Source organism: Triticum urartu, chromosome 3A (assembly GCF_056163025.1).
Source record: "Triticum urartu cultivar PI428250 chromosome 3A, HENAU_Tu73, whole genome shotgun sequence".
Classification (NCBI taxonomy): Eukaryota; Viridiplantae; Streptophyta; class Magnoliopsida; order Poales; family Poaceae; genus Triticum; species Triticum urartu.
Genome location: NC_141875.1, coordinates 604,079,205 through 604,093,572, shown reverse-complemented (window position 1 = coordinate 604,093,572; position 14,368 = coordinate 604,079,205). Strand labels below are relative to the sequence as shown.

At 43.0% G+C, this 14,368-nt stretch overlaps 1 protein-coding gene across 4 annotated transcripts; it reads right to left on the bottom strand.

Annotated features, from left to right (window-relative positions):
• Positions 1-1,297: 1,297 nt before the first annotated feature.
• LOC125507582 (bZIP transcription factor ABI5 homolog) lies at positions 1,298-5,104 on the bottom strand. 4 transcript variants are annotated; one of them, XM_087513538.1, is made up of 6 exons: positions 4,928-5,104; positions 4,765-4,847; positions 2,195-3,232; positions 2,010-2,081; positions 1,882-1,911; positions 1,298-1,728 (listed from the first exon to the last, which is right to left on the bottom strand). In XM_087513538.1, exons 3-6 carry the CDS (start codon positions 3,146-3,148, stop codon positions 1,636-1,638), a joined length of 1,149 nt encoding a protein of 382 aa, XP_087369664.1. In that variant the 5' UTR covers positions 3,149-3,232; positions 4,765-4,847; positions 4,928-5,104; the 3' UTR covers positions 1,298-1,635. The 4 variants fall into 4 exon arrangements, with proteins under 4 accessions (XP_087369664.1, XP_087369665.1, XP_087369663.1 ...); XM_087513539.1 differs by having other exon boundaries at positions 4,770-4,847; XM_087513537.1 differs by having other exon boundaries at positions 4,773-4,847.
• Between the last annotated feature and the right edge of the window lie 9,264 nt (positions 5,105-14,368).

The window sequence follows — 14,368 nt, the reverse complement described above, 5'->3', positions numbered from 1 at the left end:
GTTTTTTTTCTTAGAAAAGGAGGATCACTCCTAGCCTCCGATGCACTATGTGACTAAACTCAACTCGTGTGTCATCTCCACTTCTTCAGAAGATAACAAAGGCAAAGACTCCAACATAAACCGGAAATGGACTACACACATAGCATCACATCATATTAAAGCGCGAGTACACAAGACACAGAGTATCTAGTCCCAACCTCATATGCTCTCGAATGAACAGTAAAATCAAAAAAGAAAAAAATATGAATTATTCCAGGTTCAAACTTTGACAAATGTTTTCATGGTTGCAAATTTCATCCTGAAATAAAATTTGCGAAAGTCATGCCAAAAAAATTGAATGTTATTTCGGGATGAAATTTACAAGCACTGAGAACATTTGTCAAAGTTTACACGCAAAAAAATTTAGAGTTTATTGACGTATTTTCATTTTGTTTAATTTACCGTTCATCCTGAGCTCAATTAAGCTCAGAAGTAGAAGGGGACTTTCGGAGTACACATCAACATATTGCTAAATTTTTTCCATTTGTTTGAAGTTCTTCTCACAAACCCATCATCACCTACAAACAGTAACAACAACACAAGTTCACTTGCTTGACTAGATAAACGCTGATATTTGGGTCTTTATGGATTTTAGGTACCACTAGTAAATTAATATATCATCCCTCTTTGCAAAGAAAACGTAACTGCTATCAGCACCACCATTTTTGTTGTAGTTGCATCAAACACACAAGACAACCAGATTTAAGGCTATGGAAGTTGAATGGTGGGTCACCGTTCACCAGATGCAACTACCGTAGCAGGGCGTCACCCTTCTTGGCATTGATGTTCTCCTTTGACTGTTCCATCTTCTTCACCATCTGTAAAAATATCTCGGCCATAGGGTATTACCATCAACACACACATTAACTGTTTTCAAACTTGGCAATTAGGTTCTTGCAAGGAATTCGCAAATGTTGGTAAGTGTAGGAGGATTTTTCTGAGAAAAAGAGGATCACCGTTGGCCTCCGATGCATAGCCATAAGAGTATGAAGGTTGATGATCGACATCATGGTTGGCCAACTGGGAAGCGCAACTCAAGGCTATCCGGATCCTCAAGCAGTGAGCCACGATGGAGGGGAAAGGGAATCGACTACCCAAGCGTTGCGAACGGGGATCATCGTCAAGTCTCATGGGATCCCATGTGACCACTTATTTGAATAGCTCAAATTTCACCGGATTTAAAAAGTATTTGAATGGCTCAAATTTCACCGATGCGAAAAAGTGTGCCTGTGTGACTAAACTCAACTCGCGTGTCATATCCAAATCTTCAAAAAATAAAAAAGGCAATGACCCCATCAGAAATGGACCACACACATTGCATCACATCATATTAAAGTGCTAGTACACATAAACATATTGCTAACTTTCTTTTGTTCCATTTTCCTGAAGTTTCTGACAAACCTATATACCTATAAACAGTAACAACAACATAAGTTCACTTGCTTGACCAGAAAAACACTGACATTTGGGTCCTTATGGGTTTTAGGTACTACTAGTAAATTACGATACCACCCCGCTCTAGAAAGGAAAGGTAACCATTATTCATTCTCACCCTCCTGCCAGCACGACTATGGAAGCTGAATGGTGGGTCACCTATCACCAGATGCAGCTACCGCAGCGCCGTGACAGGGCGCCACCCTTCTTGGCGTTCACATTTTCCTTGGACTGCTCCATCATCTTCTCCACTAGCTGTAAGAAATAAAAGATCACAGCCACAAGGTGTTTTCATCAGCACACACACATTGACTATTTGAAGACCTAGCATTTAGATTGTCACAAGCAATTGGCAAGTGATGGCGAGTGTAGGAGAATTGCCACATGATGGTGGGAAAATGTACATACCATTTGTTTCTTGGTCAGCAAAATCGTCTTCTACAACAAAACGGTGAAACGGTTTAGTAACGGTAAGAACTGAAAATACTAAGAAAACTGAATTTTCTCATGGTTTTCATTGGTAAGCAGCTTCGTACCTCCTCAGCTTTCATACGAGCGTTCTCCTCCTTGAGGTGGTTTAGTTCGGCTTCAAGCTCCTTGGTATAAGCCTGTCCGGTTAAGAAAGACAGAGAGTGTAAGTGTCACCAACCTTGTTACCAGTTACCACCATTGCAGAAATGGCATTGCATAAAGCCAACAATTTTGGCAGCCAAGTAAGTACCTGCTTACTGCCACGCGATTGTGCGGCTGACTCACGGTTCTTGATCATGCGGTGGTGGCGGCGCTTGATGCTCCCCTCACAGGACTGATCCTCCGGAGCACCGCGCTTCCGCGCGCCGTTGTTCTCCATCATCGTTCTGTCGCCCATACAGTTCATCATGTCAACCTCCGTCATGGTGCTCCTCCCGTCCGACGACCCTGGGCTCACGATAACCACCCCACCTTGAGGAGGTGGTGGTGGCGGCACCACGACCATCCCTGCGTACCCATTGGGGATGAACACCATGCCATCGCCCATCACCTGGAACATGCTGTTGGCCGGTGCAGGGTTCATCTGTCCATGGACCATGCCGACCGGCACAGGCGCTTGGCCGCCAGTGCCAGATCCCCGGACCACACCAACCTTGACAAGAAATTGTTCTAGCGTCATCTCTCCAAGCGTCCCCCGCTGTTCATTCGCCGCGACCCCACCACCATTCCCCGCCGGTGGTTCGACGGGAATCAATGGTGAGGGCCGTGCGGACTGAGGCTGGGAATGCACCGGGCGGGTCTCCCTATTGATCTCAGCCCACACCTCCTCCACCATCTTTTGGCATAGCGGGGGAGGCAAGGAGAACGACTCCTGTCGGGCTAGGTTGCTTCCTCCTGCATCTTCGCCACCTCGGCCTCCATCAGCACCAACCACCGGAGCCACCTCCATGCCCACCAAGACACCACCGGTCGCCTCTTGGAACTCCTTGGCATTCCATATGTTGCTCATGAACTCGTCCATGTTCATGGACCCAAAGTTGTGCCCTGCCTCGCACATAGAGTATTGCAGCTCGTCCAACGTTGGTGCGAAGATGGAAGACTGTCGTGCCGGTGCAATCGTCTGCTCATCACCTTCGAGAATGCGCGGGTGCGAGGTGACTTCTTCCTCGGAGAAATTCACGTCCTTGCTCATGTCCGACACCATCCTATCTCTCCTCGCCACTGTGGTCTCGCTCACCTACTCTTGCTTGTGGGTTCTGGTGTGTGGTCCAGTCTTGTGCCGCTCCCCCTATTTATAGCATGCAGCATGCAAGAGATAAGCATCAATTAAAGCATTAGATAGCTATTGAATTCATGTCACTGATGAAAAAGGTGGGCTATAGATAGATAGATAGATAGATACATTAGTAGATAGTTCGTCTCGTACTGGATAGATAGGGTACTGCCAAAGCGCCAAACGTGGCCACGAGTTAAGCCTGGTATATGAGACAAACTCGGGGGGTTTTCTGGTTCCATTCAATAGGTACGCGACGATGGTTGCCACTAAGACGCCTCAGTACCAACGACTGAGCATTATGCACATTAGCGTGGGAGATAAGTATATGAGTAAACCGCGTGTGGCCGTTTGCCACTGCCTACTACTGCCAAGATCATCATTTCTAAGTCGGGGGATGGATTAGTACAAGGAGTCTTACAGCACGATGCTCTTCAATTCATAGAGGTGACAAATGTGGTGTCATCAAAAATGGAAAAAATAGATAGGTGACAAAAGGTAAAGTCATTCTACACGCAAAAAGAGTGAGACATGCATTTTTTTGGAGAAAGTGAGACATGCATGTTAAAATGCATGTCTACCTTTTAGTTTTTGGCCTGGAGCCCTGGATCATCTAGAGGGAATCTAGGCCCAGAATTTGTCGTGCACTAGTGGGCCTCTAAGGACCACAACTACACCAATATAGTTAAAACAATTGTGGCATATACTGATCTCATACCCTTTTTTGCGAGACATCTCATACTGACTTTTGTGTGTTCTACAAAAATGTCATACTAACTCTTGCGTGTTCCAGAAAAATGTCATATTGTCCCATCAAGGAGTGGAAAATCAACAAAAAATTGGAGGATTAGAAAAACCGTAGGGGGTCAGCAAGGGGGGTTCAGATAGAAATAATGGCTAGATGATACCAAGATGCATTTCTGCCCGCCCTAGCACTTCCACCAACCACCGCACAAGCATGCATCATCTCGTGTCTCATGTTCCACTAACTCTACTAATTCACAAACACACCTTTACCAGACTAGAACCTGAAGAATGGGCCACTTTGCTTCCCAAATCGACAACAGTTTCATCATGCGGGGTCAGATCCTACATCCTCCCACCCCACCCCTCCCCGACCAAACCTTAGCCCCCAAAATCCTTGTTGTGGAAAGCACACATATGAAATCAATGAATCATAATAACAAAAAATTAAAGTGTGCTGGACCACCAAGGGTGGGAGGGGTCCATATGGAAATCATGGCTAGAGGATACCAAGATGCATGTCCACCCGCCCAAGCACTTCCCCGAACCACCGCACAAACATGCATCATCTTGTGTCTCTCGTTCCCCTAACTCTACTAATTCACAAACACATGTTTACAAAACTAGAACATGAATACCGAGCCACTCTGCTTCCCAATCGACAACAATTTCATCATGCGGGGTTAGATCCCGCATGCCCCCACCCACCCCTCCCTGACCAAACCTTAGCCCTCGAAATCCTTGTCGAGGCGCGAGCATATAGATGAAATCGATGAATCATAATATCAAAAATTAAAGTGCACCTCACCACCTGACAGAAATTGAACTTGTATTTTCCCTTAAAACCACTTATATCCCAGATCGGCTTCGCAGATTTCGCAAAAATCTGTCATTAATACAACGCACATCAAACACGTCTAAGATTAGGACGACAAGGGAAAGAGTGGGTGGATCCATGATTCCTACCTCGTATGAGTGCGAGAGCGGATGGATTCCGGCGAAGGCGATGCGGCGGCGAGCCAAACCGGCTAAAAACTCTAGGGCGAGGAGATCTGGTGTGGGAAAGAGGAGAGAGAGTGCGTGTGGTGTTAATGCAGCTCACGGCAAGCCTGGTTTTAATGGGGAAAAGGGTCGTGGTTCCCTAAAATAGTGAAATTATGGACCCTAGTCCACCCACACACCTATATCATCTCCTCCCTTCATTTTGTAACATATGGCTATCAATATGTCTCACCAAAAAGGATACAACACGGACGCTCTATGTCAGATCGCGCTATATTGCCCACATGTGTGGTCAATGCAACATCATTGCATTAGGCTAGGAGATTTGTGAGGGAATTATTTTTTCTGAGAAAACCTATGCTTGTTGGCCTCTAGCTAAATATTGTCTAGGAATTTTCTTGATGGTTGACGAGTTTGCACTATTTGAATTCACCTAGAGAGTCAAGGACCTTATGGCCAGATTGAAACCTTTGTTTGAAATTTGGGAGAAACAGAATCAACCCTACAAGGTTTAGGGAATAAATCAGAATCCCAATATAGGTTGAAAATTAAAATATTTATTTGGGCATAAGGCTATCCTAAATAAAACCCAGATGATATTCAAGCGCTAATAAATTTTCCTAAATGATTGGAGTGGATTGGTTGGAATCAATTCAAAAATCAAATGGGGATTTTTTTGAAAAGGAGCTTGCATTTATTTAGCAAGAGAGTGAATCCCATATGTCCAAATAATAGGCTTGACCTTCTGCCAAATTTTCCATTGGATTTCAAACATATTTGGGTTTAAACCAAATTGAAATTGAAGATGGAAAATAAAGTGCAGAAAACGTATGCTCAAAACGGCCAAATAAAATGTTGGCATAAATATTCATATTTGAAATTAGGGAAAGTTTTATTTGGATAGAAAAATCAAATCAAATTCAAATGAAAAGGCAAAGACAAAACAAAAAACAAAAAATGGAAAAATAAAAATGCCCAGCCGAGCAAGCTAGCCAGGCTAGCCCAGTTAAGCCAGCCACAACCCAACCCCACGCACACCCTCTCTCTCTCTCCCTAAGTTGCTGACCAGTGGGTCCCACTAGTCAGGGTCACCCCCAACCTCCAACCGCCCACGCGTGCACACCGACCACAATCTCCACCTCGCACACATACCGTCCATGGCAGCTCCTACCTCCATGTCCATTAAATAGCCCCAGACACTCTCACCACTTCCTCTCTGCATCCCCCTCAGAACGCCACCAGGCTCCTCGCCGGTGAACCCCCGAGCTCCGCCACTGACCTAGAAACTCCAGTGTCGATTCCGATGAGTACAGTCACCCCGACACCAACCACCGCCACCACTCGACTGCCCGCACAACGGTGGACCCCCTGGACATCTTTCGCGGCGACATGAACTTCCTCTATGCCCGACTTCAATGAAGCCCGAGCCTCGTCGCCGTTATGACCTCAACTCCAGCGACACCGTGAGTGTCTTGCCCCACGACCTTCTCCATCGTGTTCACCTTGATCACGTGCATCGTCTAATTCGTTTGGTTCATCATTAGGCACTAAATCTCGAGCACCGCTTCATCACCTGAAGCTCCACCGACGCAACCGAACTTCAGTGAGCTCGCCCCGCGAGTCTCCGTCACCCTCGAGGCCAGCCGATGCCACATTCGATCTCCTTGAGCAACGCCGAGCATGTCTGTGCCCTCTGCTGCCCCGGAAACCCCCTCCATATCTCACAACTCCCGAGCATAGGGCCCCCATGCGCGTGTTTTCTAGCGACTCTTCGGCGAGATTGTGGTGAACCACCGAAACCCTAACCACTAGATCTAATTTGGACTGTTAGATTTTGATCGCACGCACCATAGCAGTCCACTTAAACCGAATCGGTATCAGCCAATAGGAAACTGCGACGCCACCCACCTTATCCAAAACATTATCCACTCGAATTTCTCCTAAATTGAATTAAAAGGTAGATTTTCAAAAAAACCTAGAACTTCAAACACTCACAACTTTTTATCTGTAAATCCAAATTGACAAATTCTTTTGCAATATCATCCTCAATAAATACACTTTCACGTAGTCCATTAATATTTAATTAAAATTCAAACAACATGAATTCAAATTTCAATTGGGTGTAACTTGCAATTTATAAATCCAAATGAATTGATTATTTTTGTAGAATGAACCTAGTGAAATATAGTTTGAAGTTAGCCATTGTAGTTCAATTTTAAAATAATTTAATATTGACATTAAATATATTTTAGCAGAAGCTATACTTCAAACAATATTTGAACCTAAAGAGCTTATTAGGATAATTAAGTTGTAACTAAGTTTAGAAACTTAAAATGAACTTTAGCAAATGTTTTGGGGTTATTATTGACTTTAGGGATTTTAATTAATTTGAACCAAATTCAAACTAGATTGTTTATAACTTTGAAGCCTTAGGGTTAAATCTAATAGACTTTTGCAATACTAGTACAAATGCCTGTGCGTTGCAACGGGCCAAAAAATAGCAAAATCTGCTTTCTACGTGCCATTGCACAACATTTCTTATATGCAATTCTAACTATCTCTTTTCGGAGTTTGAAGTGTGGATGTGAAGAAGCCACCTTAACATCCGTCATGTGATGAAAGAGTAGTTGTGCATGGAATAATTTGTCAATCATCTTTTTACATTTCGAGAGAACATGAATATTTAACTTTTAAAAAGTAACATTTTTTATTTTTTTATCATTTTTATAAAAATTGGATTTTTTTAAGATTCACATTTTAACACAAGACTTTCAAAAACAATTTTGATTTATTATTTTCAGAATATTTTTAAATGCAAACATTTCAAAAAAGGTACATTTTTTTATAAATATTGAATATAAAAATGGTGAACATATTTTAAAATGTTCATATTTTTTGAAATAAAAAACAAGTAGAAACAGTCTTTCTCTTAAAAAACCACACGCTCTGTGTCCACACTAAAAAAAGAACGTTGGTATTTGGACCACGTAGTATAGAGTAGAGGAAGTCATAGTCATGTCCTTCGATGGCGCGTCCTTTCACTTATCACTATGACCGGGTGAAAGCGAAGTGGTGGATGTGTTCTAAGTAGGATATACAGACGGTGAAATTGTTATATACAATTTAAAAGTTTAATAACTAATCAAAAGGTTTTTTAGAATTTGCAAAAGATAATGAATGCAAAGGGATCTATAGGATGTTGAATACTTTTAGATATCATGTTTTATTTTCATTATTTGGGCTTGGCCCAAACAAAACACTTCATGCACACAAAAAAAACAATAAAAATAATACAATACACACGCTCTTTCCCTAAAATATATGCACACACGAACTCATCTCACTTCCTCTCCCTATGGTCTAGTCTCCCTATTGCTTGAAGTGATAAGTGCTGCCGCCACCTGCTCGTTTCTCCTCGTCGTTCTCGGGATACAAAGCACTTTATGTCGCGTTCTTCCACCATGGACATCAAACTATATTTTCTAGAACCAAACGGGCAACTGAACCGTTGCGGCTGTATCTGGTTGGACCGACGGTTCATCGATTTGTTCATGACAAAAAATTCAAGTTATTAAAAATAACCTTAGATCAAAGAGTATACATAATATTCTGTTTGAACATGAGTTAATATTGGATGTAATATAAACATAATCAAGCACACACCCATTTACTATTTTAAGACTTGGCTATTGGGTTGTTGCAAGCAATTGGCAAATGACAGTAATTGCATGAGAGGTTTTTTTCTTAGAAAAGGAGGATCACTCCTGGACTCCGATGCACTATGTGACTAAACTCAACTCGTGTGTCATCTCCACTTCTTCAGAAGATAACAAAGGCCAAGACTCGAACATAAACCGGAAATGGACCACACACATAGCATCACATCATATTAAAGCGCGAGTACACAAGACGCAGAGTATCTAGCCCCGACCTCATATGTTCTCTAATGAACAGTAAAATCAAAAAAGAAAAAAATATATATTATTCCAGGTTCAAACTTTGACAAATGTTTTCATGCTTGCAAATTTCATCCCGAAATAACATTTGCGAAAGTCATGCCAAAAAACTGAATGTTATTTTGGGATAAAATTTACAAGCACTGAGAACATTTGTCAATGTTTACACCAAAAAAAATTCAGAGTTTATTGAAGTATTTTAATTTTGTTTAATTTACCGTTCATCCTGAGCTCAAGTAAGCTCGGAAGTAGAAGGGGTCTTTCGGAGTACACATCGACATATTGCTAATTTTTTTTCCATTTGTTTGAAGTTTTTCTCACAAACCCATCATCACCTACAAACAGTAACAACAACACAAGTTCACTTGCTTGACTAGATAAACGCTGATATTTGGGTCTTTATGGATTTTAGGTACCACTAGTAAATTAATATATCATCCCTCTTTGCAAAGAAAACGTAACTGCTATCATCACCACCATTGTTGTTGTAGTTGCATCAAACACACAAGACAACCAGATTCAAGTCCTCTTCCTCCTGCCAGCAAGGCTATGGAAGTTGAATGGTGGGTCACCGTTCACCAGAAGCAACTACCGCAGCAGGGCGTCACCCTTCTTGGCATTGATGTTCTCCTTTGACTGTTCCATCTTCTTCACCATCTGTAAAAATTTCTCGTCCATAGGTTATTACCATCAACACACACATTAACTGTTTTCAGACTTGGCAATTAGGTTCTTGCAAGCAACTGGCAAATGTTGGTAAGTGTAGGAGGATTTTTCTGAGAAAAAGAGGATTACTGTTGGACTCCGATGCATAGCCGTAAGAGTATGAAGGTTGATGATCGACATCATGGTTGGCCAACCGGGAAGCGCAACTAAAGGCTATCCGGACCCTCAAGCAGTGAGCCACGATGGAGGGGAAAGGGAATTGACTACCCAAGCGTTGCTAACGGGGACCACCGTCAAGTCTCATGGGATCCCATTGAAGGAAATATGCCCTAGAGGCAATAATAATGTTATTATTTTATTTCCTTATATCATGATAAATGTTTATTATTCATGCTAGAATTGTATTATCCGGAAACATAATACTTGTGTGAATACATAGACAAACTAAAACGTCACTAGTATGCCTCTACTTGACTAGCTTGTTAATCAAAGATGGTTATGTTTCCTAACCATAGACATGTGTTGTCATTCGATTAACGGGTTCACATTATTAGGAGAATGATGTGATTGACATGACCCATTCCATTAGCTTAGCACCCGATCATTTAGTATGTTGCTATTGCTTTCTTCATGACTTATACATGTTCCTATGACTATGAGATTATGCAACTCCCGTTTGCCGGAGGAACACTTTGTGTGCTACCAAACGTCACAACGTAACTGGGTGATTATAAAGGAGCTCTACAGGTGTCTCCAAAGGTAAATGTTGGGTTGGCGTATTTCGAGATTACGATTTGTCACTCCGATTGTCGGAGAGGTATCTCTGGGCCCTCTCGGTAATGCACATCACATAAGCCTTGCAAGCATTGCAACTAATGAGTTAGTTGCAAGATGGTGTATTACGAAACGAGTAAAGAGACTTGCCGGTAACGAGATTGAACTAGGTATTGAGATACCGACGATCGAATCTCGGGCAAGTAACATACTGATGACAAAGGGAACAACGTATGTTGTTATGCGGTCTCACCGATAAAGATCTTCGTAGAATATGTGGGAGCCAATATGAACATCCAGGTTCCACTATTGGTTATTGACCGGAGACATGTCTCGGTCATGTCTACATTGTTCTCGAACCCGTAGGATCCACACGCTTAAGGTTTCGATGACAGTTATATTATGAGTTTATGAGTTTTGATGTACCGAAGTTAGTTCGGAGTCCCGGATGTGATCACGGACATAACGAGGAGTCTCGAAATGGTCGAGACATAAAGATTGATATATTGGACGGCTATATTCGGACACCGGAAGTGTTCCAGGTGATTTCGGAGAAAACCGGAGTGCCGGAGGGTTACCGGAACCCCCCAGGAGAAGTAATGGGCCATATGGGCCTTAGTGGAGAGAGAGAAGGGCAGCCAGGGTGGGCCGTGCGCCTCCTCCCCCCCTTGGTCCGAATTGGACTAGGAGAAGGGGGGCGGCGCCCCCCTTTCCTTCTCCCTCCCCACTTCCTTTCCCCCTCCTAGTAGGAGTCCTAGTCCTACTAGGAGGAGGACTCCTCCTTGGCGCGCCAATAGGGCCGGCCGGCCTCCTCCCCTTTCTCCTGTATATATGGGGGCAGGGGGCACCCCTAGACACACAAGTTGATCCACATGATCGTTTTCTTAACCGTGTGAGGTGCCCCCTTCCACTATAATCCTCGATAATATTGTAGCGGTGCTTAGGCGAAGCCCTGCGACGGTAGAACATCAAGATCATCACCACGCCGTCGTGCTGACGGAACTCTTCCCCGACACTTTGCTGGATCGGAGTCCGGGGATCGTCATCGAGCTGAACGTGTGCTAAAACTCGGAGGTGCCGTAGTTTCGGTGCTTGATCGGTCGGGACGTGAAGACGTACGACTATATCAACCGCGTTGTGCTAACGCTTCCGCTGTCGGTCTACAAGGGTACGTAGATCACACTCTCCCCTCTTGTTGCTATGCATCACCATGATCTTGCGTGTGCGTAGGAATTTTTTTGAAATTACTACGTTCCCCAACAGTGGCATCAGAGCCTAGGTTTTATGTGTTGATTTTATATGCACGAGTAGAACACAAGTGAGTTGTGGGCGATATAAGTCATACTGCTTACCAGCATGCCATACTTTAGTTCGGCGGTATTGTTGGACGAAACGGCCTGGACCGACATTACGCATACGCTTACGCGAGACCGGTTCTCCCGACGTGCTTTGCACAAAGGTGGCTAGTGGGTGTCAGTTTCTCCAACTTTAGTTGAACCGAGTGTGGCTACGCCCGGTCCTTGCGAAGGTTAAAATAGCACCAACTTGACAAACTATCGTTGTTGTTTTGATGCGTAGGTAAGATTGGTTCTTACTTAAGCCCGTAGCAGCCACGTAAAACTTGCAACAACAAAGTAGAGGACGTCTAACTTGTTTTTGCAGGGCATGTTGTGATGTGATATGTTTAAGACATGATGCTAAATTTTATTGTATGAGATGATCATGTTTTTTAACCAAGTTATCGGCAACTGGCAGGAGCCATATGGTTGTCGCTTTATTGTATGCAATGCAATTGTGTTGTAATGCTTTACTTTATCACTAAGCGGTAGCGATAGTCGTGGAAGCATAAGATTGGCGAGACGACAACGATGCTACGATGGTGATCAAGGTGTCGCGCCGGTGACGATGGTGATCATGACGGTGCTTCGAAGATGGAGATCACAAGCACAAGATGATGATGGCCATATCATATCACTTATATTGATTGCATGTGATGTTTATCTTTTATGCATCTTATCTTGCTTTGTTTGACGGTAGCATTTTAAGATGATCTCTCACTAATTATCAAGAAGTGTTCTCCCTGAGTATGCACCATTGCGAAAGTTCTTCGTGCTGAGACACCACGTGATGATCGGGTGTGATAGGCTCTACATTCAAATACAACGGGTGCAAAACAGTTGTACATGCAGAATACTCAGGTTATACTTGGCGAGCCAAGCATATACAGATATGGCCTCGGAACACGGAGACCGAAAGGTCGAGTGTGAATCATATAGTAGATATGATCAACATAGTGATGTTCACCAATGAAACTACTCCATCTCACATGATGATCAGACATGGTTTAGTTGATCTGGATCACGTAATCACTTAGAGGATTAGAGGGACGTCTATCCAAGTGGGAGTTCTTTAGTAATATGATTAATTGAACCTAAATTTATCATGAACTTAGTACCTGATAGTATCTTGCTTGTTTATGTTTGATTGTAGATAGATGGCCTGTGCTGTTGTTCCGTTGAATTTTAATGCATTCCTTGAGAAAGCAAAGTTGAAAGATGATGGTAGCAATTACACGGACTGGGTCCGTAACTTGAGGATTATCCTCATTGCTGCATAGAAGAATTACGTCCTGGAAGCACCGCTGGGTGCCAAGCCTGCTGCTGGAGCAACACCAGATGTTATGAACGTCTGGCAGAGCAAAGCTGATGACTACTCGATAGTTCAGTGTGCCATGCTTTACGGCTTAGAATCGGGACTTCAACGACGTTTTGAACGTCATGGAGCATATGAGATGTTCCAGGAGTTGAAGTTAATATTTCAAGCAAATGCCCGAATTGAGAGATATGAAGTCTCCAATAAGGTCTATAGCTGCAAGATGGAGGAGAACAGTTCTGTCAGTGAGCATATACTCAAAATTTCTGGGTATAATAATCACTTGATTCAATTGGGAGTTAATCTTCCAGATGATTATGTCATTGACAGAATTCTCCAATCACTGCCACCTAGCTACAAGAGCTTCGTGATGAACTATAATATGCAAGGGATGAATAAGACTATTCCCGAGCTCTTCGCAATGCTGAAAGCTGCGGAGGTAGAAATCAAGAAGGAGCATCAAGTGTTGATGGTCAACAAGACCACTAGTTTCAAGAAAAAGGGCAAAGGGAAGAAGAAGGGGAACTTCAAAAAGAACAGCAAGCAAGTTGCTACTCAAGAGAAGAAACCCAAACCTGGACCTAAGCCTGAAACTGAGTGCTTCTACTGCAAGCAGACTGGTCACTGGAAGAGGAACTGCCCCAAGTATTTGGCCGATAAGAAGGATGGCAAGGTGAACAAAGGTATATGTGATATACATGTTATTGATGTGTACCTTACTAATGCTCGCAGTAGCACCTGGGTATTTGATACTGGTTCTATTGCTCACATTTGCAACTCGAAACAGGGACTACGGATTAAGCGAAGATTGGCTAAGGACGAGGTGACGATGCGCGTGGGAAATGGTTCCAAAGTCGATGTGATCGCGGTCAGCACGCTACCTCTACATCTACCTTCGGGATTAGTATTAGACCTAAATAATTGTTATTTGGTGCCAGTGTTAAGCATGAACATTATATCTGGATCTTGTTTGATGCGAGACAGTTATTCATTTAAATCAGAGAATAATGGTTGTTCTATTTATATGAGTAATATCTTTTATGGTCATGCACCCTTAAAGAGTGGTCTATTCTTATTAAATCTCGATAGTAGTGACACACATATTCATAATGTTGAAGCCAAAAGATGCAGAGCTCATAATGATAGTGCAACTTATTTGTGGCACTGCTGTTTGGGTCATATTGGTGTAAAGCGCATGAAGAAACTCCATACTAATGGACTTTTGGAACCACTTGATTATGAATCGCTTGGTACTTGCGAACCGTGCCTTATGGGTAAGATGACAAAAACATCGTTCTCTGGTATTATGGAGAGAGCAACAGATTTGTTGGAAATCATACATACAGATGTATGTGGT

What these genes read in the sequence shown, in the direction of transcription:
- LOC125507582 (XM_087513538.1), bottom strand. Translation starts at nt 3,148, where the DNA reads ATGGTGTCGGACATGAGCAAGGACGTGAATTTCTCCGAGGAAGAAGTC. An exon ending in AATCGCGTGGCAGTAAGCAG is followed by an intron (nt 2,082 to 2,194) that starts GTACTTACTTGG and finishes TTAACCGGACAG; the next exon opens with GCTTATACCAAGGAGCTTGA. An exon ending in CTCGTATGAAAGCTGAGGAG is followed by an intron (nt 1,912 to 2,009) that starts GTACGAAGCTGC and finishes GTTTTGTTGTAG; the next exon opens with AAGACGATTTTGCTGACCAA.